Here is a 25122-nt window from a genome sequence, read left to right on the forward strand (position 1 = left end):
CAAACAAAAATGAGATGAAATGCTTGATCTTAACTGTGAATGTTTTCCCATTTTCAGCTCCTTGAAATCCTTAAGGACTCATGGCTACAGTTTAGCTCACAACATGGGTTTTAACCTTTCCAGCTTTGTTTCTGTTCTTAAAAACCTTTACTGAACAGCACTTGAAGATTTCTATTTATTATTTTCCTGGGAATCCCAGTATGAGAACATGTGTGTTTTGCATGTGCTAGTTCTAATGTTAGAACCGAGTGACTTTTGGCTCTGAAGACTTGCTTGGTTTAGTCACTGAGACCAGATAAGGAATGCTTTGCAAAAAGTTGGAGTTGACATTGCACTTAAAAATGCAGAGGAGAGTAAAAATAGCACCTCTAGTGGTTTTGCATGCACTAGTCAGGAGTAATAAAAGGAAGTTTATGCAAATACATCCTTAAAAACAATTACAAAACCTGAATATTTTCTTTTTCCTTCTCTGGCCCAAGGCAAGCAGTTCTCCAGGAAGGTAGATCACATTATTGCTGATCTAAAGATTCACTAAACTGGCAACATTAAATCCAAGACTTAATTTGAATTAGATCCTCCTACTTTAAGGGATTTTTTCAAGTATATTTATACACAATGTTGCTCTTTTGTTTTCCTATACTAAGATCTATTTACACAGCGAAGAGAAAATTAAAAGAAATGTCAAAGTATAATTAATATGTGATCTTCCTTTGTTTTAGGATTCTGTATTTTCAGCAGATTTCTCATACAGGTCTCCTAATGTGCAGAATTTACTGTGTGGTAGATATAAGACAGAATGGAAAAAAAATCAGTTTTGCTCAAAAGTTTTAAAAAGTAATTTCTTGCATTATGCACTCCATTTTTAGCAGCTGACTGGAAGCAATAAAAGACATAAGGCAAGGTGGAGATGTGTGTTTGCACAGCTGCAGGGTTTTTCTGAGACCTGCAGATTGCTCCTGACAAGTGAATGTAAAATGCACAATCCTTGGAACTCACATTGCAAAACAGTGGGAACAAAAGGGGGAATGAAGGCACAGGGCTGTGGGAGGGAGGAGTAGAAAAAGTTCTGATATAGTTATGATTGTGAAGCATTTGAGTCTAATAAGTCTGTAAATACTAGAGGAAGCGAATAAACTGGCAAATTAATAAATCAGGAAAGCGTGGAAGAGGAGAGAACATTTGAAGGTGGATTAAGAACTTGCCAGTAAGACAAAATTGCCGTATACTGTCCTCTTTGGTAACCTAGTGCCAGACTGCTATAGCATGCTCCTTTTTCCCTTTCTATTTCAGCCTCTTATTAACTCTGCTGTCTGTGTCTTTCCAGTTCCTGTGGAGTGGTGTTGTCAATTGTGTTCTTGTTGGTAGTTTTTTCTCACTATTCTGCTTCTATAACTGATCTACTAATTTGCTGTTTTGAACTCAGCCTTTGTCGGAATTATGGGTAACACAAGATCATACAAACTGCTAGACTGGAATAGTTTCAATTCAGGTATTTTATTAGTCATTCAGTACTACATATGCTGACAGAAATTATGGCAGCTCAGTGAAGTTACTAGAAATGCTCTAGGATATTTAGGTTAATGCTTCAAATTTAAATCTATCTAATCATCAAATGCCTAAATGTCATGGTTTCACGTTGTTAAAGACTTCCTTTAAAATTACAAACCATTGTTTTAGTTTAAAATAGTATTGTAAGAATAATTTAATATCAATCTGGAAAGCTGAACGTTCAGATGTTTATTTAGTGGTCGCTTTCAGCTCAACATCCATGAAGGAGGTAATTTAGGGAACGAATGGATCTTTCTTACATAGCTGGGATCATGTCAGGTGTGATTTTTTTATTTGTTTTATTTGGGAGTTTTGGGTTTTTTTGGCCTGGTGGTTTGATTTGGGGGGACTGTTGGTTAGTTTTGTTTTGTTTTGTTTTGCATGGGCTTGCACTTTCTTCAACAAAGGCTTTCCTCCTGTTAATTACAGGAAATCAATAAGTGTGTTTGTTCTTAATAATAGCTTTAAAATAACAGATGAATTATAGATAATAATAGATACAAAAATTGTCCAAGAAAAATAGAGATTATCAGTTTAAAGAGAAGGCTAGTGTGTAGCCCAGGATTTGTTGGTTCATAAATCTTGTCTTGTAAAATGCAGCCAGTTTCAGCATTTAAAACATAATTATTTGAAATTTCTAGTCACTTCATTACTTAGCTTGAAAAAAGCCCCAATATTCTTATTTTTTATGCAGTTTTAGTAATCAAAGTGTATAACTTCCTTATACAGCTGTAGCAGGAAGAGATGAGTTGGTGCAGTATAGATGAAATAAAGACTTTTCTCTCTCACGTTTTCCCTCTGGAAAAACAACAAGCTGTGGAAGAGAGGCAGGCATAACTTCTCTACATATAACATCCAAGCCAGGAGACCTTGTCAGACTTCAATGTTTTTAAAGTTGGCACAATAAAAAGGTACAAAGCTGCCCTCTGAGGGCTTGTTTCCCCCAGAACCTTCCTCCTTGATAATTCACTGCTGCCATGCAGCTCTGGATCATGCTCTAAGATTCAGTTTAAATATACAGTTATTAAAACCAGGCATTTTTCATTTTGCAAATTGTTCCAAAGTAGGGAGAGCCTAAAGCTACTGGCTCATTTTTATTGTTCCGTGTTACAGTAAGCATCCTTTAATATGATTATGAGCTTTTCTGATGTTGTTGGTTTTCCTTGCTTCTAAAATGATAAGCTTTTAAAATTAATTTTCAGTATGAAAATAGTATTTTAAAATTCTCAGGTGTGTGACTGGTATAACACAGTCTGATCCAAGGTGTTAAAAATGTCTTGAAATTTTTTGTATATTGCATGCAACCTTGAAAAGCTGGAATTCATTGTTGCTTCTTCCAGATTGTTTAGAAGGATGTTTTTATTGAAAGAATTTTATTAGAATAATGGAGTAAATGAGTTTATGTACTAAACATGCCTTGAACTAGGCTAGCAAGTGATCCACAATATAAGGTTGGGAAGATTCGTGGAAGTCAGGAATCCAGAAGTGTTGTCTATGTTTTTTAGAGATGACAGGAAAATGAATGTACATAATATGTACATAAAACATTTCACCCAGAGGTGCTTGTTACCTGGAAGTGTTGGCTGGAGTAGGAGGGTCTAAACCCAACAGTGACTGGTTTTTCCTTGCTTGTGGTTTAATTGTGTGGAAGATACAACAGGAGCATCCAGGGGTAGGGAAACGTCAGGGATTTGAAGGTGCTTGAAAATCAAACATAGAAACAAAGTCTGACTATTTCATGAATGGAAAAGAAGCTGCTTAAATATCTGGGAAGAGCATATGGTTCAATGAAGAACTGTTTCAATGTTTGTAAAATACAAAAAGCTGGATATGAATTTGCAGAATAAAAGCAGGGAGTTGAGCAAAAATTCATAGAAAAGAGGGCCCATAATACAGTGGAAGATACCCTGTGGTTCTGTCTCTGAAAAAGAATGAACTATAAGTATAAAAACATGCAAGGACTCCTCAATCCAGAAGGCTGGAGCTTTGTTAATGGTTTGGCACTGAGGTTAAACAGAGCAGAAAGGTGGGCAGTGCAAGAACTTGTTGGATAGAGGCTGCTTTTCCATATGGCTCTTTCACAGCACCAACATTTTGTTTCTCGCATAATTAAATTTTAAACTCCTCATTCAGGAAGTTGCTCCAGCAGTTCATCTTCAGCTCCAGCAGACAGAAATATGGAAAGATTAAAGATGGTTAAAAATTTCCTGAGCGTCTCCTGAGCTCCCTGTGCAATCTCCAGTCTTGCTGTTGCAGTGTGAAATTCTCCAGAATTAGTTTTGCATATGAGGAAATGCAAGAGGAAAGCTTGGCTGTGTTTTGTTTCTGTAACTGAATGTTTTTCTTCCACACAAATACAAACAGAGAATGTGCAAATTACATGTAATTACAAATTAGCAATTTCAAGCTGCTTTCTGGGGTGTAAGTGTAGGAATTTGTAGGAACACAGTAGAAAATGTCAGAATGTTCCTGTTGGTGTCTGATGTGGTTATCCTTTAGAACAGGTTGTAAAAACCCCAGCATTTTAAGGCTGACCTCTTGCCTTTTCTTGGAGAATTTCCAGGTTGACTTCTTGTCCATCAGTGTGTGTGGAATGAAAATGGGAGGTTAAGGCAGTCGTCAGAGGCTTTTTCTGAAAAGACTGAGGGGTGTGATGTTCTCCAGTAATAATTTACTCCAGTTTCCTGCAGCCTTTCCAAAGGAGTGAATGTTCCTAAGTCATTTCTATGGTTAATGTGAATGGTGCTTGAATATTATTTCTGGAAGCAGATACATCCTTATGTTAATGAAATAATTTTTCCTTGGGACTGTGCTGCCTTTTCTTTTTTTTGAGATAGTTCTAAATAGATATTTATGTAACTGAAGAAAGAGTGGTCACTGTCACTGAGCATAGAATAGCATTCACGTGTTCTATTAGAGGTTCATAAACTTGGCAGTTAAAATCTTTGTTTAGAATTCTTTGCCCACCTAAGTAATGCTATTTAATCTGTTCACACTGCTTTAAAACTGCCCCTAAATTTTGGCCAATGGTGTGAAAGTCAAGATCCAATTTTCCTTGCACAAGTGCTCCAAAAAAGTGCTACAAAAAAGTGCTCCATTACTTATTGCACAACTACACTTTGATTTTGAATTGATAGTACACAAGAGGGAGAACCTTGGTCTTACCAAAATTGTATTTTTGCACATAACTCATCCTAATTTCAACATATGGGGCTTTAATAAAATTGTGGTATTGATAAAATTTCCTTCATGGATTGCACTGAGTTTTTTCAGCCTTCTGATATTTGCTTCTGTGGTTGCAAACATACAGTTGTAGAACTGTTTGCCTGTAGAACTGTGGAACTGTTTGCCTGGCTCAAAATAAATCATTGTTAGAAAAAACCCAGGATGGTTCTGGTTGAGTCAACACCTTCCCAACTGCTACATAAATACAGCAAAACATGGCCTTGTAAAATGTCTCTGGGAGTTTTGTAGGAAAATATACAGACAGAGAACACAAGTTCTGACTGTAGCAGGATTATAGGAATAACTGAAGTGTCAATGGATAATATGAGACAGAAGAAATTTGCTTTTTAAGTCTCCTTGGATCCAGAAGTTCAAAGAGGCTTCTCTGCCTAATTTGTGTTAAAACAAACAGTTGTGAGTGTATAGAAATAATGCAGAATATACACTCCTGAGGAGTGCAAACAGCAACAGGAAATTCAGAGACAGAGTCATTTCATACCAAATAATGCCATCCCTTTCCTGCAGCAATAAAAGAGATAAAATGTGTTTTAGAAAGCCCTGTCTTGTTACAGCACAGTGTCCCCAGATTTGGGTAGCAGCCCCTTTGTTGTAGACATTTGAAGCTTTTCTTTGAAGATTGCTTATGATTTAAAATAGGTTGTATTTATTGTGCCAAGGTGTCAAAGCAACAAAGACACAGAATAGAGTGTAATAGAGATATTATTAAAGATAAATTATAAATAATAAATCTTTATGAAAGATAAATAGTATCTTTATTACCTGCTGAGTCACCATTTAGGATGAATGACTCTTTGAAATAATCACTAAAAGCTGGAGTAACAAAGGCACATATTTATGCATGGAGGTGATTTTCCAGAGGCAAACTTATTTCCTGTATTTAATGTTTTTTGAATTTCTGGGCAGTATTTTTGAATTTATATAATTCTAAATATGATTCAATTTAAACCTTCATTTTAAAGTATTTTAAAATGCTATTTAATAGTTTAATTTTTAATATATTCTGAATGTATTTTTTTTCTTCAGATGTCTTATATTTTGACATTATATTTTTCATTTTATTTAAGTTGTATCACTTGGCGGTTTCTTTTCCTTTAGCTCTACACTAAATTATCACTGCTGCTTTGATATTATTGCAAGATTTTTTTTTTTAGACTATACTTTTTTCATTTTGTGCTCTTCCTATCAGACTTTCATCTACAATTAAAAGAAAAAGTTCTAGCCACTGTCGTGGCTGTGTTAAGCCATAAGGGAAGAAGAACCCTTCTGCTTCTCCATCTTGGAGCATATTTTGGGATTAAAGCTAACACTCCTCACCAGTGAGCTGCCAGTGAAAGGAATGATGTGTGCACTTCTCTTGGTGGTTTCTCCTGGAGTTTGGTTTTTGGCCTGCCTGGTGCAGTAGAAAACTGCCCTGCACATGAAAGGGTTTGTGTTTAATCAGCCAGCCAATATCTCATCCTGTAAGTGCAGTTTTAATCCTAGGTGGTCTTGAAATTGTTTCCTTAGTAATAGAAGAATTCCTTCAAGCCTTGTTTTGCTCATTCATTGTTTTGGGCTTAAGAAGTGAGGTGTGTGTTGCTCTCTGACTTCACCTGGCAGAAATAATACGGTTCAGCTGCTTTTTAACTTCATCTGGTTATAAAGAATATTCTGCAGGCTGGATGTTTATTTGGAGTTCCACTTTGTAAGAGTGCCTGTTCTCTTGTAGTTGCACTGTTTCCTGCTACTTTAGTGTATCTTAGTTTTCCTTTGATATATCCCTATAATCTGCTTCCTTCACTTTCTGTAACCAAGTTTTCATTTTTACATCTTTTAATCTTAAAGATGAATATAGGGAGTAGTATTTTTAAACAAGGATGGTGTGGCTTGGAAACTTTTTTGAAAGTTTTAGGTTATTTTGCTATAGGTTTAGTTATTTGCTACCTGAATTTTGTGTTAATCTTTACAGACCAGAGGATTTGTGTTTCTGTACAGTTATTTAGTTGTTAAATATTTTAGAAAAATGATAATATCAATGTTTATGGGATAACCAGAAAGGATTAAATAAAATTTCAAGGTCCAGGGAAGGTTCTTATAAACCTAATAAGGGTGTCAGTTAAAAAAACCCAACCAGCCAAACCTACAGAAAAATACCACACTTCTTTTTGTATAAGTTGTTAGTAGGTTTTTCATTAAGAAGATACAAAAATAAGGGAATCTTGGATGTGTGGATAATGACTTTGCCTAATGAAAGATTCAAAGATTGAATCTGAAAGAATATTATTGGCAGCCATTACCATTTCTGAAACAACAAAACGAGTCATTTATAGATCATGAACATTTTCCTTTGATGATTGTCCTCCTCCTGTCAGAGTATTGTGTTATACGTGTAAATATTTACTAAATTACACAATGTAAAATTGGTTGGAATGTATCAGACATTTCCTACTTGGGAGTAATTTCCTCAGGATGTCTGAGGATTCAGCTTTACGGATACAGCAACTCTTGGGTATGAATTGTGCCATCAAGAGGCCATTCTTAATCTGTCTTCAGTTTTAAAAAATCTGTATGGACTAGCAAAATGCAGCTTCTTCTAAATCTTGGAAGAACCTGTCCAAGTGAACCTCTAGCAAATAACTTGGGAAAGGTGTTGCTTCTTATGAATGAGAAAGTGATAGTGTCTAGGTGAAAGATTTTTACAGGCTTTTGTTCCATGGATAGCACAGCTCAACCTTGTATTTTAAAGGAGATGGGTGACTTGGTGGTGGATAGAGCTAACTCCAAGAACATTCCAGGTACAGAAGTCCTGTTTGTGTCTTATGAAACTGCTGAATAAAATCAGTTTGGAAAGTTTCAGTTGAAGGAGGTCGGAGTTGGCACGATTTTTATAGAACACTGTACTGTTGACAACGTTGTTTCTCAAGTCCTCAGCTGTAGGAACAGTGTGCTTTGCTTCCACTTGGCTATAAATATCCTGCCAATTTGGAAACATTGATAAATCGAGTTTAATATTCAGCCTTTGGCTTCCCCCAAAGGGGGCATAATCAGCAGTGGAATTTCCTGCAAACTCTTCTGCTTAAAGGCTAGAGAAACCTTGGTCCAAACGACTGGGTACATTTGCTAGAACAGCTTGTGACTGAGTGCTCTGTATGCTTGCCTTTTTGCTTCCACCTAGAATCCAGGGCCATTACTTTCTGTAACCATTTCAGTGAGCTGCCATAGTTTTCAGTCTGTACTGTCACCTGATCCAAGCATGCGCCAAAATACCCACCGTTTCTGGCTCCTGTCTGCTGAATCTGCTTTGCAAACCCTTAGTTCTTAAGCTTTTGCCTTAGCCAAAAAACCAACAGGCACTCTCGTGGAGTGTGCTGGACACATGCCATCCTGCTTCCCTGACTCCTCTAATTGTTTATGTAAATCCTTAGCTTTACTAAACTTGTAAATGCTACGACAGCATCCCCATGTGAAATCGTGTGGCTCATGTGTCAAAAAAGGCTGCTTGTGAAAATATTTGTCAGAAGGATATGAATGCTACACATTGCACTGCATTCAGTGTTTTGTATCAACTTATTATTGCGATGTCATGGTGTTTGATTTTAATTGTAGACAATTTTTTTTTTTAAATATGCAAAGGTAAGTTCATGTAAACTGTGAATGTACAGTATTTGTATATAAACATAATAATTGTTATTTTTTTGGCCTCTTTCTGGAACAAAAAAATAGTCAAATATGTTAAGCAGAGGTCCCAGTCTTCCTTACAAACAGTTGTTTGTGCATGACTCTTATAGAAATATTTGTTCTTGTGCAATAAGAAATTGTTGGATTCTTTGAAAGATACTGGGCCTGATCCTGTTAACGCTGAAGACAATGGCTAGAAAATACTGCTTACTTCTAATAAGAATGCAAATGATCCATTACATTTCTGTAGTTAATAGTTTTGTTAGTGTGGATATTGAATAGGTTTTTAGAATAAAGGGTTAAATGTTGTTTTAGCAAGACACAGAGTTGAGCAACTTCACAACAGGATGTGTTTGCCATAATGGTAAGGTGTTCTCATAGATGTTAGGTAAGAAAATTGCTAAGTCTCTTAATACCTTCAGTAATTTAAACTATGAATTTTTGTGGAGGAAAGCTAAATGTTTGCATAGAATTTGGGACCCGTCACTATTTCTGCCTTTTATGTTCACTTTAAGGATCCCTGTTTCCTTTCAACATCTCATTCCATTTCAGTTTTCACTCTACATTTCCTTTTCAATGTCTTTCTTGTCTTTATCAACCTTACCTTTATTTCACAGCACTCTTTGTATTCATCCTCAGTCACTTCACCTGTTACTAACTCTCAAATCCTCATCATGACTTCACATTTTCTTGCACTTTGACATAGAAATGTCACTGGTGATAAGTAGAAGCAGTTTTTGCCACGTGGAACCAAAAGGTGTAAAAAGTTACGGTTTTGAAAAATTGGCACTTTTTTTTGTCTAGAAAAAATGGTATTTCTTCTTTGCAGGTGTTTTTCTGTGAAGTACAAATATTTGTGTGGCTGTTTAGTCAATATATGTAAGGAGCTGCCTGTGATGCAGCCTCACTGGGCAGGTGTTTTTCTGCATGGCCAGAGAACCACTTTTGCTGCTGCTGAGACTTTTTGTCTATAAAGAGAAACATTTTGCTTATCAAAACTATCTCTGGCCCGTGGCTGGAGGGGGGAAGAGGAATTGCTCCTGAGATCCTTGACCATTTCACCGAAAAGAGTCAAGAGAGAACTTTCACAGGCTGTGCCTGTGGTCTCACATCTTCCATACACTCTGAATTTGTCCGATTTTTTAGCCTGGCCTTACAATCCATTTCCAAAAATTCTCCCTCTTTTCAACCATCCCTCCTGCCATTGCCTGTGGCAGCAGAAGCAGCCTCTGTCCAGAGGGTACGTGCAAAGAGAAGGCATTTCCCACTTTTTGTACCACAGATGGTTCTGAGAGCTGAGCTGGGGAGCTCCAGCCCTGTGTTGTGATGGATCATTTCTGTAGGAATCTCAGTTTCCAAAGCTGAGGAGAGCAGGTGCTCCAGGAATCTGAGTCAGGATTGCTGAGTATCATCTTAAGCGTTTATTTTCCCAGTCACTGAGAGGATTTAAACAGTGCTTGCACACTGAGAGTGAAATTCAGCACCTCAGGATTCTGCCAGTAGTGCACTGAAACCTGCTAAAGTGAAGTTGGATATGACAGAACATGATAGATACAGTTCATAGGAATCCCTTGTTGTGTATGTTAACCTGTATATTTTTGTTGATTGCAGAGAACATTCCTAAGAACTCTCACTATAAGTTTTTTTTTTCTGTTCAGTGTTTATTTCTTAAAGCAAATGTTGAATAAATTTCAGTCTGAGCATCCAGGCTGCTGCTGGTCAGCATAATGCTGTGAGTTACACAAGCTTTGCCATCTAAAGTTAGGTATAATTGAATATACAGACCTGTGTGCTCTTCCTTTTAATTACAAAATGATCATTAGTTTAGTTTAGAAAAAGCCTAGTTCGAAATGCAAAGTTGAGGTAAAGTCATGAATGAATGCATCTTATTTTACAATATTGAATACATCTTACTTTACAATATTTCTGTTTCAGTAACTTTTAAATTCTGTGTATATCTGCATCTTGCATTTTTGTTTGTCATGTTGTCAGAGAACCAAGTGTATGATAACGTGGTTATCATACACTGTGCTGATAAATATTCCTGGTAGTAAAAAATTGGTTCCAAATAAATTTCAGGTTTTGACCTTGATATTTAAATTATGATTCAGCAAGGAGAACTCAGTGGCCACAAGTTTGTGTCTGTGCTAAATTCAGTTAATTCCAGGGAAATTCCATAACAATCTCTCTGCTCAGAAACCTTGGTAGTATCTGAGGGATTGTTTTTTATTGGTTTTCCCTTTTTGTATCAACAATTAACAACAGTTGCCAACTACATTTAGTGAAACAGGTAAGTTTTGAGAGAGGAAACAGCTGACAAATTCTAGTTGCAAATTCAGTATTTGTTGGCTCCGTATGTAAAAAGCTTGCAAGACAAGAGCTTTAGTTATGGGAATTAATTGCTGAGCAGTTAAATGGATTGCACGAACTTATTCTAGCAGCACACTTTTCTTGTATTTTTGTATCTTGTAGTTTCCAAGAAAAGCAGGCAGGATATATTTAACATAAAACCTTGAGGACAGTAAAGGTAATTTGAATCCATTCATGGGCATGGAGGGAAGGTGCAGTTTCCAGGATACTGGAGCTAAAAAGCACTGACAGCGCACATCCTGTACTTCATTTTGTAAATGTAGGAGTAGTTTCAAGTCCCTGTGGCTTCTCACAGTTAGAAGTGCCACAGAACTGTCTGTTTGATTAGTGAGACAGTCCTGAACAAATATTTTTAAAATCTGGCTAACAGAGAATTGCTTCCAATAGGAAAAACTATTGAGGTTATTTCAAAGATATCAAGTGTACAGCAAAGTAAAATATTAGTTTACTACTACAAATACTTTTTCATTACTGTTAGTTTTTCAGCATTACAGAGTATCTTTGTTACAAGTTACACACTGCTCTTGTTGGAAACTGAGGATGTGGTTTGGAACTAAAAATGGGTAGAGATTGGAACAGTATCTGCAGTATTTTAGTGTTACCTGTCATATGGACAACAAGAATGCAGTAATTTGTGAGAACCTGCTCACATGGGGCAGAAACAAGACAATTAGTGAAAAAGTCCCATTAGTGTTTCCTTGGAGTGTGATAAATAGGAAGGAAATAAAGTGTCCATATTCAAAACATTTGAATATGAAAACCTCAGCTTTTCAGGTTAATTGCATGAAGCTTTGTGTTGGCACAGTACAGAATAGTGAACTGATTTATACTTTGTCTTTCAGATGAACCAGAGACACGAGATGCCTGGTGGGCAGAAATCAGACAAGAAATAAAATCCCATGCCAAGGCATTGGGTTGTCATGCTGTAGTGGGCTACAGTGAATCAACCAGCATTTGGTAAATCATGATGATGATTTGATTTTCAAAATGCCACAGAAAATGTCTTTCATCATCAGTGGATTAAAAGTTAACTGTTCCAGTACAGCTGTTGTTACTGTCTATTCTGTAACTCCTTCACAGAATTTAAGTGAGATTATGAAATGTCAGTATTTGGCATTTTTTATACATGTTTAGATCTAGGTTTTAAGTTTTTTCTAATGAATGCTACAATTTTTTGTTTTAAACTAAAGCCCACAATTTACTTTGTAGTAACAGTATCGATTTATCCATGGAGTTTTCTGAACCTAATCTACCTAAATAATTAAGACTGTTTCTAAAAGTAAATGTATTGAAGTTCCATTATTGGATAACAACTGGCAGACCAGAACTTAAATGGAAAACTTCACTTTTCAGGCCCAGAAAAAGCTCACCCTTGGAGCCACTTGTGTCTGATGATATTAAAAAGAAAATTATTCTGATTCACTATTTTGAATTGGATTTGGGAAGTAATGAGCAAATTCAAACATCTGAATTTATTTTCTTTCAAGTTGATTTTGCCTAAATATTTTAAGGTAAAAGCACTAATGATTTGCTTTTTTAAGGAAAGAAGTTGGAAAAGTTTTGATTTACTGTATTTACCTCAATTATTCCATCACTGAGGGATGAACACATCAAAATGAAGCATTTATTCCTTTGCTTGTCGCTCTGCTTGTAAAAAGCATGAATAGTTTGTAGTATTTTTTTCTACCTTAACTGTGGGGAAAGACTGTACAGAGCATAGGCAGGCAATCAGTTATTGGGTTATTTTGATGCTTGCATTTCTCTAAAGGAATTTAATGTGGTAGTGTTTGATTATTGATAAAATATTTATTGGAATTCCCATACTTATTGCCAGTTCAGCTTCATTCCATGCTTAAAGCACAAGCCTTTGTGTGTCAGTACTGGTCTGCCAGACATGTTATGGATGGAAAATTATTTTGGAAAGAGAAACAACAAATGAAAAAGACACATGTATCATTCTAGAAAATGTGGGAAAGATTTTCTCTATTTTTTTTCAATATAGTATTTTATACTGATTATTAGAGGTTTGTTTCTTATTTAATAACTTGAGAATTATTAAAAGCTCTGTGGTTGTTCTGAGAGCTTTAACTCCTCTAAATCCTAAGTATGGTTGGTTACTTTACATGCAGAATGTGCCATTATTCTAGTTCTTCCTGGTTAAATGTTACTGTTCTGCCACTTTCTGTCCTTCAAGAAGCACCCTTGTCAGTGCTGGGTTGTAACTTCATTTTGAAAATTGAATGTTAATGAGATGCTGATGCTCTCAACTTCCCTTTTACTTTGGTAAAAAAATATGCCTTGCTTTTTTTTTTAATGTTTTATTGCTTTGCTGTACTGCTTTGTATTGTTAACCATAGAACTGAAAACTATACTTAAACCTGGTTAACCTTTTTGTTGTTACATTATTTGTAACATGAGGCAAAGCTCTTAAATCTTTCTGTCCAACCCTTCTTCATCTTGTGCTTGTGCAGTGGTCATGCTTTAAATACAAGAAGAGGATCTTTTGTGATTTTTTTAATGGATAAAATTGCACAAGTGCACAAAATTAGTGGTGATGTTGAGCCTCACTGAGACTTGTGCTAGCCTTTTAATGTGATAATTGTCTATAAAAGCAGCACTAAGTGCTCAGAATTCACTGTGTTGTTGTTCTTTTCTCTCCTAGTGAAGAGGTCTGTATTTTGTCCGCGTCTGGCACAGCGGCTGTGCTGAACCCTAGGTTCCTTCAGGATGGCACCATGGAAGGCTGTTTGGAACAAAGGTTGTCATGGCAGCCTGGCTTCTTTTCCATAGGGTCAGAGAAGGGAGAGGTTGATTTTTTTCCTCAGAGCCAAGATAGTTCTTCTCCATTAGGGTAGGTTACAGTGTTACAGTGCAGGATGCGGGACCAACACTTTACTGCTTTTCACTAACAACAACCACCACAGGAGTAATGGAGCTCTGCACCACATTAGATACTCTGTTTTTATTTCTAACAGTCTCAATAAGGTAACACCTTGGACTACTAACACAGATCATAACTCAGTTTTTTTCCTTCGCTGCTCTTCAGGTCTCTCCTCTCAATTTTTTATCACACAATAAAAAAATGACAGGTGTTTGATAACTTACAAAAGCCAAAAGTGGCTGTGGCTGTAATATGTGTATATATGCTCCATTAAATACTATTTATGTGTGGGAGATAAAACAGCTTGGTTGTAAAACACATATGATGCCAGATTTTTCCAAAATAGGTATGTGTTTGTTGAAGTTGATGAAAAAAATCATGAAACTGAAGGCCAAACATGAAGTTTCATTTTGTTTCTGCTCTTGTGACCAAAATTAAATGAATGAGTATTGCCACAAAGTTATTTTTGGGGGAAAAAAAAAAAATTAATGCATATTGATAATTTATTATGTATTTCTCAGGATAGTAATCAAATATTTCAAGGGATTATTATAGTTGTAAGCAAGGCTATTTATTACATTAGCACTTGCATTGCTTTTTCCATAATAAACCAGTCAACGTAATACTATTTATTATTCTTTTACTCTTTTAGCAGAAGACTATTGTCTTCTGGTATAGATAGTTTTAAAAACTGTAGCCAGAACTAAATTATTTGTTTCTGTAGTCGTTATATGATGGAGAGATAGAAATACCATGTTCATCATATAAAAAAAATAGCACTTTTATCAAACTATGTATTTTTGGTGCTACTAAGAGTCTTGGCATAGATTAGAAATGTCAGAGGGAGGTAAAACAGGTAAACAGACAAAGCTCATGCTCAACACAAAATATATTTCCATAGTCTTATGATAACTATTGTTCCAAATCTGTCAGATTTGCTTAAGCACCTCTGCAAAATCACAGAGAAGAATTGGTTTTGTGAAACAGAATGAATTTGCAGTGATGCAGTTGGCCTGGGCTTTCCCTGTTCATATTTTTATAGTGGTCATTCCTGGGTATTGCTCATGGGGAGGGAGGCTGTGTGTTCTAGCAAATAAAGTTTTACCTGATACCTTATCTTAGGAAATAATCTTGCTGTTCTTCTCAGATATATTAATATATGTTAATATATATTGTGCTGCTTCTCAGAAGGATGATTGGTTGCTTTGTATTCTCCTCTTAAGGGGTTTTGGGCACAATGAATGTAAAAGAGATTTTTTGGTGTGTTTGGTACAGTTAATTCTTTGTACAACAGTTGTATCATGAGTTGTATTTAGAACTTAACACTGCTTAAAGCCAGGTCAGTAACGTTACAGGTTTATATGAATTGTTAGTCACTGAATGTCTTTTTTCTCAATCCCTGCATAGGAAGGTCTAATGCAAGTTTTATTGATAGCATTTTAGCAAGAGGTGTGCAGCCTTTTCTTCTAGTTCATATACTGCAATACTCATCACATTGGTATAACAGAGCAGAGTTTAGCTGTGGTGTATGATTTAAGCAGGTCTCTGTAGGTGTTTATACACATGTGCACTTACACATGGCTAACAAGATGCAGATGTTTTAAGCATTCTCTCCCTAATGTATTTTTAGGATTGAAGAAGCTTCACCACCAGGCTGTGGATTTTGCCATATCCCATATGATGAACTGAACATGCCTTTTCCTGCTCACCTCACTTACTGTTACAACTGCAGGAAGCAAAAAGTTCCTGACGTGCTTTTCACCACAATTGACCTTCCTGTAGAGGCAATAGTTGTTGGGAAGGGATGTCTTATTCAAGCCAGGTATCTGTCAAATGCTTCCCTAGTCTAGTAAAGTTGTGGAGATCTTTGAGAAAATTCCCGTTGCTAAAATCAGATGTGTTATCAAACCTTACATTATAAAACATACAATTGGCATGTGTTCTTGAATGAAAATTCTCCCTGAAAGCATCATTGCACTGGTGTGGGCTTTGAATTTCAGCTTGTAGGACTAAACCCAAAGAGTGGAAGATGACAGAGATGAGATTGCTGTGCTCTTTGTTTTAATCTTTTCAGATAATAATGCTTTAGCTGTGAGGGCACTTGGGTTTGGTTTGGGATTGGGGTTTTTTTCTCCCTTCCAATGTGTGTCCTGAATAACTGTATTAATAGGAATTTTAAAACTTCTAGCACTAGAAATTACGGTAGTAATTTTCTGTACTTGTGCCTGAAATGTTTGAGGCTTGATGTTTGCATTAGAGATTTTACTAGAAGAAAAGCTGAAAATGGAAATTTTCAGATGACACTGTCTCAAGGAGTTCCTGTAAAGAGCCGGCATTTTATTTTACTGTTGCAGCAATGCAGAAGAATTGAAAAAGAAGCTGTATTAGGTTATACAACGAGGAAAAAAATAATTAATACCCCCTGTGATCCCTTTCAGTCTTCACAAATCTCTCTGTGCTGGTTGGTGTTGCCAGGTTGTGCCGCCTGAAGAAGAAGGCTCAGGCCGAAGCCAACGCCACGTCCATCAGTAACCTGCTGCCCTTCATGGAGTACGAAGTGCACACACAGCTGATGAACAAGCTCAAGCTGAGGGGAATGAACGCCCTCTTTGGGCTCAGAATCCAGATCACTGTGGGGGAGAACATGCTGATGGGCTTGGCAGTAAGTACTGCTGCAATCCTGGGGTTCTTGGGCTCTCTTGCAGGATATTTTCAGGAAGATGTGCAAGTGGTGTGGAATTCGGAGTAACCAGACATACTGAAACGTCATTTTAACAGCCAGGGGTCTTAATTATTGTAAAATCAGGGCAGACTTGGCTTTCATAACCAGCAGAAGAAGATTCAAGTCTCTTGAAAATGGCAGAAAACAAAAAAGGGGATGAGAGAAACATAATCTTTAAACAGTTTAATGGCACAAATTGTAGAAAAATGATGGTATTCCTATCACTGTTCTTCAAACTGAGTTGCAGTTCCAAATAAATGAGGTAAATGAAGTCTTTCAGTAAATTTTTTGGTTATTTGGCAACAAGGGGAAGGTCTGTTGCTTCTTCTTTGATGAAACTGAAGGAATAAATAATAGATTTGAGAAAGTCAAGGTATGTTCATTAAGAATATTTCCTAACCCCGTTCTTCCATGCTGGTTTAGAACAGTGAAATATTCTGCCTCTTCCTGCATCAGAGGATGCTTGGGTAATTCTGGCTGACACCTTTTGTCTGTCATGATCTGTTTCCTAAATAGAAATAGGATTGTCACAACCTCACTGATGCTGTAAATGGTGTGTCCAAATTTTAGGTCTTCAAAATCTGTAAAAAACTATTTGCTGATGCAAAACATGCTGGGGCAAAGGCTTTAATTTTTAGTTTGTTTGGAATTTTTCAGGCAAGTTTAGGAGTTTTTTAAAAGAATAGTGAAGTTTATTTCATAAGTGAGCAGAGGAGAGATCTGTTTATTTATTTGCAACAGGGACTGCTGTAATTTGTGTGTTACAATCCTGTTTTAGCTTAAGCATTATGGAAAGCTTTATATGAAAATATTAGGAATTCATGCTTATATACTTGTCTTTTTCTTTCTGACTTTTAAAAAGTCTGCAACAGGCGTGTATTTAGCAGCTCTGCCAACACCTGGAGGTATCCAGATTGCTGGGAAGACTCCAAATGATGGCACCTATGAGCAGCACATATCCCATATGCAAAAGAAAATAAATGATACAATAGCAAAAAACAAGGAGCTTTACGAGATTAATCCTCCAGTAAGTAAATATTCTTAAAAATAAAACATTCTGATTCGAATATATACACTATATAGTCATTTTTCCTTACTGAATCATTCAGAATGTAAGTTTATTTATGAGTAAATATACAGACTTTTTTACTGTATTTTGGAAAGCTGCTGGAGTTCTCAGATCTCTTTAGCCACACAGCCAGATCAATTTGGTATTATTTAGATATATCTCTCAGTAGAATATAATTTTCAGAATGATCTGATTCTTAGAATCCTTAACAAATTGTGTAGAGTGGAATGATTTTTAAGCTGGGCACAACATCTGTTAATTCTTCCATTCTTTTTAGGAGTTACCTGAAGAAATTATTGGGTCTCCCATCCCAGAGCCAAGACAACGTTCCAGGCTGTTGAGATCTCAGTCAGAAAGCTCTGATGAAGTTACAGAGCTTGACCTTTCACATGGAAAGAAGGATGCTTTTGTCTTGGAGGTAATAAATATTTCCACTACTCATCTTTATACTTTTTTCCTCCTGAAATATATATTTTAAAGAAAAGTTTCTTACTCATCTCCAAGAACAGTTTCTAAAATGTGTATTTTTTTTCTCTTTTGTATCAATAGAAAAAGTGAAGTATTAGATTTTGCTTTATCTCTTTTTCTTACTCTGTTTGCTTGAAGCACAGCTCTGTCTGAAGAAAGATTGCCCTGGTTTTCATGAGTATGTGGCCATCTCTAGAATAATAATTAAGAGCTGTTCAGAAATGTCCTTCTGCTTGCTTCAAGCAGCAGATCAGGCTAATGACAAGATGCATTTTTATAAACACTGAGTTTCTGTATTGCCACACTTTATATTTAGCAAATAAAAAGATTGTATTTTCCTCCTGTTTCAAAGCTCCTGCTGTTGTAGTTGAACATTCAGAATTATTGGCTTCCAGAATGGGTTTTATTCAAAGCATTCAAAAAGCTGCATGTGCCAAGAGAGCACATAAAAAAAGCTTTTCTGAATTTCAGCTATAGCTTTTCACAGTTTAGGAATTCACAACTTCTGACAACACCTTCCAGTCCTTTCTACAGCTGCAACTGGAAACAACACCTACAGATGAATAAAGGACACAGATTTCTTTTACCTCTCTATTTACTAAAATTCAGAGACATGATTGAACTTTGTCCATTTTGAAGTCTTTAATACTCCAGCAAGTGTTACAGAAGGGCTGAAGTTCTGATCATCCAGTACAAATACCTATCACTGACTAAAATTCAAAATACAGCCTGTAATTGCAGCCTAAGGTATTTCTAAGGCTTTGTTAATCTTCACAAATCACCATCTTCATAGAAAATCATCTGGAAGAAAGGTTGTAGATAGGAAGAGCGAGGGAGCACTTTAACACCAGTTTGTTTGGAAACAGAGGTATGAAAGGAGAGTGAAAAAAAACAGTTTGGGAGAGTTGAGATAGTAAATTTAGATTTGTTGGTGCTTTTGCAAAAAGGGTTGAATACTTTTGTAAAAAAATTGAGGATTTTGTAAGGTATTTATAGGAAAAAAAAGACTTTTTATCTGTGGAATCATTTACGACTGTCTTACTTGAGAAATTGGGTATTTGGTTGATGATTAATTGGATATCAGAAACAATATTCCAGAAGATTTAGTTAAACTCCTGACAAAGCTTTCAAGAGTAAAATCATTGTTCACTAGAGCTATGTAAGAAAAAAGTAGTAAAAATTTCATTGTGATGAGGATATGCTGAAAGAGGCTGAGAAGAGCAGTTATGAGAGGAAAAGATATCTGGGTTGGTTTTGTTCAGTTTTTGAAGGGAAAAAAAAAGAGACAACCCCTTTTACATGGAGAGTGAGGAGGAGACATTACTTGACAGAAAACACTTCAATACTGGAGTTAAATTATAAACCATTTCTAAAACACTTGATCAGAAAATGTTGGGAGTCAAGGGTAAATTTGGATCTCTTGCAGGTCAGTGAGACAGGATGAATGTAAAGACACAGCAGAAGAATTTACAGAAGGTAGCAGGGCTCTCAGTCTGATCTAAAATAAGAGTGGTAAAGGTTGAGTGGAATTGAGGTTTTTATTTCTTCTTTATTTCTTTATTTCTTCTCACTGGCACAGCAACATGATTTTCTCAATGATTCCCCTTTTGCAGATTGATGACACAGATGCAATGGAAGATGTACATTCTTTACTGACAGATGTCCCACCACCTTCTGGTATAGTTACAACCATATTTTTCTAATTTATGCTGCAAAATGACAAAATATGACCAGTTTTATTAAAAATTATTTTTAAAATTCCAAAGAAACTGACAGTATTCTGAAGATTTTTAGACTGAGTTACAAATGTGTAGGTTCCAGGTTAATGAAAGTAGAATAGAGAACTAATTATTGCCTGGTATCAGTTGTCTTTATGCTGTTTGTGATTGTATAGATATGTCATACCTTCCCCAACAGAACTGCTGGATCTGGATAAGAGGCAAATATAGTTGTCCATTAAATAGGAATTGCTCTGGACATTTGATTTGTCCTTGTTCTTCCTCTTGTCATTGTGAATTTCCCTGTGTTTCTTCTGAGAAAGTCTTGGTTTCCTTCCTAATAACTGATCTCAGTGTTAATAAATTTGAGTCATGACGAGCTCAGGACTATCCTTGCAGTTACCTATTACTGTCACCAAATCTTTTATTCCTCACTGATTATCCACTTCTGCTGCACTTGATTTTATTGCCCTAAATTAAGGCCATCAGCAATCCCCTTGTTTTATCCTCTTCTGCATGTAAGTTATTGATATGTTTAAAGCACAAAATCCAAAATGACAGATGTCCTCACTGTGAAAATTAAGCATTTTTGTCCCTCTTTTCCTACTCTTACATTTACATTTCATTTGATGATGCTTCATTCTTAGTTTGTTAAAGAGACCTTGGTGAAGGATCTTTCCAAAGCCCCCTGATGTCCAGAGTAGATGTTCCAAGTCAGGAGCCTTTTGTTTATGTGCTTGTTGAGAGCTGGGGAGCAGTGAGTGTTCCTCAGGAAACTGATACCAGCTCCTCTTATTTTATTGAATCTTAATTTTCCATCTGCTCACCAACTCCCTTTTCTGGAGTAGTTCCTGTGGATCAGTAACAGAGATACCTGGACTAAGGAAATGAGCAGGACCAGTCACTTTAGCACTTTATTTCTTGAGGATTAAAGAATTTCTTCTCTGGTAGTGGAGCAAGTTGAGAGTTCAGTGTCAATGAGCTGTTTGATCTTTTGCCTGTTCTGGGATTTATTAGAACCTCTCTTTTTCATTTGTCTTTTGGTTCAGTATCTCCTTCAGACATTTGTTCAAGACAAATAAAGAAGGGACTGTTTTTCTGCTGTTGTGGGAAGCTCTACTGCACTACTGTAAAAAGAAAAGCATGTTTTCTGCTCTCATGTCATTATTTCTGCAGATCCTTTCTAAATCTTATTTGATTCTTCAACAGAATTTCTGCTTTTGATGTTCTGAAAGGCAGTCTATTAATATTTATACCCTGTGCAAGCTGCTACACAATTTCTTTCCTAGTTCATTTTGTGCTTTTATATAGGCCCTACCAGACTGACCTGATTTCTGCTTATTTAACTGTATTTTCAGGCTTTCAGAATCGCTGATTTGCTGTTAATAACTTATTTTACTCTGCTGCTCATTGTACTTCTGTTCTTAATTTGCATTCAGTCACTGCAGTAGTTCTTTTACAGCCTCTCTATTAAGGGTTGGCTTTTCAGCTTTTCATATCACACCTTTAAAAAAAAATCCTTATTTGTGCATAGTTTATCTAATAGAAATAGATGGAGCAGTTGTAGATTTGGGGTGTTGGCCCCTCCTACAAGAATTCTGTATTTGTTTTTTGAATGTTGATCTCATTTCTGGTGTATTATTCAGTATTCAAAACTACATGAGGGAAAATACTTGCAAAACCTTCTCACAAATGTTTCCTTTACAAGTATTTTTATATTGCAGTGTATAAAATAGCTTTTTTTCCCAATTATTTTCTTCACAGGTTTTTATAGTTGCAACACAGAAATTATGCCTGGTATAAATAACTGGACACCAGAAATTCAAGTAAGATTATTGAAAATTGAAACTTTTTGCTAAATTGTATTGAAATATGCTGTAGCAATTTAAATATATATTTTGAAAGATAAATTCAAAGGACATCCTTGTGAGAGAAATAAAAGTAGTATTTTAGTAAGAACAATAAGGTATGAGAACCTGTTTCTTTGTTGGTTTTTTAAATACTGTTATGTAACAAATAACCTAATACAGAAATATGAAAGTAATTACAGTAAATATGAACCTGAAGGTTTTGGCTTTTTGAAAGGTTTGACTATGAAGCCCCTTAAAGGGAACAGATCATTGACTGTCTTGCTTAGCTAACATATTTTTTTGTTACTTAAATATATATGTTGATATATTTTACATTATTTTCCTTCTTTATAAATTTGGCTTTAAGGCACTGGATAAAATGTTTTGGCATGTGTTGGCAAAAACCCCCCATGTTTGTTTCTAATTCAGATGTTCACAGCAGTTAGAGTGTCCAGATTAAGCAACATTAACCCAACAAATCAAACACTCAATAAGAACTTTAATGATCTCTGTGAGAATCTGTTGAAGGTAAGAATCTTATTTCAAATACTTCTTTAAGTGTTCAAATGGAAGCCAAGTAAAATTCAGCTGTACTGAAAATAACATGTGCCTCATAATTTTGAAAAGAGACTGCAAAATGTCTGTAATTAGTTTGTGAGTTTCTGTAAAGATAGATTCAGCCTTTTTTAGTATATTGGGGATTTTTAAAGCTTTTGGAATTGGCAGTATACTCCAGAAATAGAAAGACAGCTCTGACTTTTCACACAGGTAATTCTTTATCAAGAAAAAATTAACATAATTAGATGACTTCTACTATAAAAGGAGTTTTGATCCTTAATTTCTCTGAAATAAGCCACACTTTTTTTTTCCTGAGTAACACAAAATGATCTCCTGTCTCCAACAGAGTTTGTATTTTAAACTCCGGTCCATGGTTCCCTGCTGTCTGTGCCATGTCAACTTTACAGTTGCTCTGCCAGAGGATGAATTAGTTCAGGTAAGTGAATTGCTGCTTTTTACTTCCAGCACAGAGGCATGGCCCTATTTAACATTTGCTGCTCAGGGTAAACTGGGCTGGGATTTATTTTACTGCTATGTCTGGTGAATTCTTAGATTTATTTTTTTTACCTATTATGTTCCTATGCAAAGAACTGTTTGTGTGCAAAATTATTTTTCAGATTGCACAAGAGATCAACTTACCTAATATGCCAAATATTTCTGATTTGCAGATTGCAGTCACTGCTGTTGCCATTACATATGATAAAAACCAAGCACTCCAAGCCAACAAAGCACCTACAGAAAAATCACAGCAAAGAGGTAAATATTGTGAGGCATCTTTCCTTTGTTATCCCCTAATGAGTCTGGATTTTAATTGCAGTTACATGTACAGATCACAGAATATTCTGAGTTGAAAGGGACACACAAGGATCATCAAGTTCAAATATACATATTTTTCAGGGAGGTTCTTTCAACACATAGAGGTTTTCTACAGTTCATGTACTTGATTTCCAGCAGGATGACTTATTTATCAAGTATTAGGTATTTATTTTACATAATCAACAAATTTATAGTCCTTTTTTATTCTCTCTATGATACTGCTTTGATTATTTTTCTCTGAAAGGTTGGTGTAACAGCTGATGACATTTCTGTTGTATTTTGGAACATGTGGTGTAAATCATCAGAGAATACTTGTTGTTAGACGTAGAAATTTTGTCCATACTTTAAGAAGGCGGAAAATAAATTATTCCTAATACTTTTAAAGAAACCCAGCCTTCTGAAAATCCTTAAGCAGGTCAGTAATAGTTTTGAAGCACAAAGAGGGAATGGAAGAGGCTGCTGTGACCTGCATGTGTCACCTTGCTAATGAAGTACCATCTTATGCTAAATATCTATGTGTGCACTCTGGAGGTGGGAATTCAGACAGAACTCTGAGGATACTCAATTCTTCAGAATGGAATTAGACAGTAGAACAGAGCCATGTGTTTCTAAAACATTACTTATAGCTGACTTCTTCAGCAGTGACAGTGAAGTGTTTTCTTTCATGTAAAATAAGTGCTAATTTTTATTATAGTAGCTGACTTAGATCCAACTGCAGAATCAAAAGAAAAAAGCATGAATGGACTTTATTTTTTCCTAAAAACTTCAGATCCTTTTCAGTGGAACACAAGCTCTGTTCAGTGCTGCAGCTGATTTGTTGTCACACACCAATTTCTGCAGAACTGCATCACTTTATGCACATGCTGAAAATACCTGTTCAAGTCAGACCTGCCTAAATTGACTCTGCTTGTAATTACTGGCAAATCTTATTTTGGGGGCTAATTATCAGTTGTTCATGTTTTCTTTGTTGAAGCATCTACAGACAATGAAGAACAGCTACAATTTCCCTTGGAACTTTGCTCTGATCCCCTTTCTTCTCAACCATTCTCTCCAGCTAAAGGTCAGTTCAGGGGAAGGAGGTTGAACTGTTGTTTTTTATGGATTTTGAGTTCTGCTCTTTCATAATTGTAGAGGCTTTAAAATATCTGTATTTTCACAGTCTTTAAATGTGCTTTGCTGCCTAGGTATGACAGGTATATTTACTCCTGTTGTCAAATTTTTTGAGAGTCACAGGAGATGATCATTCTGTCTGTATTTCCTGTCTTTGCATTTAGAATATTGAAGATGCTGAAATTCACTGGGTGTTGGGTGTCATTTAACACATCTATCAATTACCTAATAATTAGGCTTGTGGCATATTGTAAATGGCCCATATAAAGTACCTCCTTGTTTTCTCAGCCTGACATAATTAATCTCACTGTTTTCATGATGGGAAGTACTTTATCTACCAAATACTGGTTGCATGCAAATTTCCTTTAAGTGAAAGGAGCCTAAACTTGGACAGTAAATAATCTGTACAGCGCAGCTGTTAAACAGCTGCTTTATTTTGCCTGAGATAGAGCTGCATTTCAAGAATGGTTGTCACAGTTCTTCCATGACTGCATTAAAAATTCAGTTCATTGAAATCAGTTGTCTTTTATTCCTTCTCCCCTGTTGGATTATCTACCAAAATGGTTACAGAGAAGAAATTAAATATCTGGGAATTACTGTAAATGTTTGAGCTCCCTTTTTGCCTGTTATATCATTTGTGTAAAGAATGGTGCATACCACACTTACTTGTATTTTCAGAGGCCAGATTAATTTCAGCAAAACATTCTTACTGATTTTTATTTTTTTAATGCTTAAGTTTTAATTTGCTACGTTTTTTTATTTTCAAAAAAGAGAAGCTATCCAGAAATTTCTGCTGGTGTGTGTTTACCCTTTACTGGTCTGTGCTCCCTGCCTGTTCCCCTGTACCCCTTTTCCTGACATCCTCCACATTCTGTATCATGCTGTAGACAGAGCAGTTCAGCCAGAAAGTTATTCCATCTGTCATTTCTTCACAACTTCATTGTAGTTACATTTACTTAACAGGATATTTAATATATTTTTCCTTTTCTGTAGGAGTGTTGCTTTAAAAATACTGGTTTACAATCTTATACAGTGGTGACCTTTAATAAATAAACATCTTAAAATTGCAAGGTAGTTTTAGTAAAGTGAATTATTTATACTGACTCTGT

General features: G+C 35.9%; 1 protein-coding gene across 14 annotated transcripts in view; it reads left to right on the forward strand.

The window, feature by feature from the left end:
- Window positions 1-25122, forward strand: part of C2CD5 (C2 calcium dependent domain containing 5) — a 56549-nt gene that overhangs the window by 23926 nt on the left and 7501 nt on the right. For 9 of the 14 annotated variants that reach the window (XR_010080138.1, XM_063395256.1, XM_063395261.1 and 6 more), the window contains 12 exons: window positions 11664-11778; window positions 13484-13672; window positions 15333-15524; window positions 16178-16364; window positions 17287-17451; window positions 17771-17911; window positions 19575-19638; window positions 21444-21505; window positions 21959-22057; window positions 22434-22523; window positions 22756-22843; window positions 23877-23963. Coding sequence is in view for 13 of the 14 variants with exons in the window: in XM_063395256.1 (XP_063251326.1) it covers window positions 11664-11778; window positions 13484-13672; window positions 15333-15524; window positions 16178-16364; window positions 17287-17451; window positions 17771-17911; window positions 19575-19638; window positions 21444-21505; window positions 21959-22057; window positions 22434-22523; window positions 22756-22843; window positions 23877-23963 (1479 nt within the window). In the remaining variant the exon portion in view is untranslated. The remainder of the gene's footprint in view (window positions 1-11663; window positions 11779-13483; window positions 13673-15332; window positions 15525-16177; window positions 16365-17286; window positions 17452-17770; window positions 17912-19574; window positions 19639-21443; window positions 21506-21958; window positions 22058-22433; window positions 22524-22755; window positions 22844-23876; window positions 23964-25122) is intronic. The other 5 variants (XM_063395262.1, XM_063395263.1, XM_063395265.1 and 2 more) reach the window with 2 other exon arrangements.

Source organism: Prinia subflava, chromosome 4 (assembly GCF_021018805.1).
Source record: "Prinia subflava isolate CZ2003 ecotype Zambia chromosome 4, Cam_Psub_1.2, whole genome shotgun sequence".
Taxonomy (NCBI): Eukaryota; Metazoa; Chordata; class Aves; order Passeriformes; family Cisticolidae; genus Prinia; species Prinia subflava.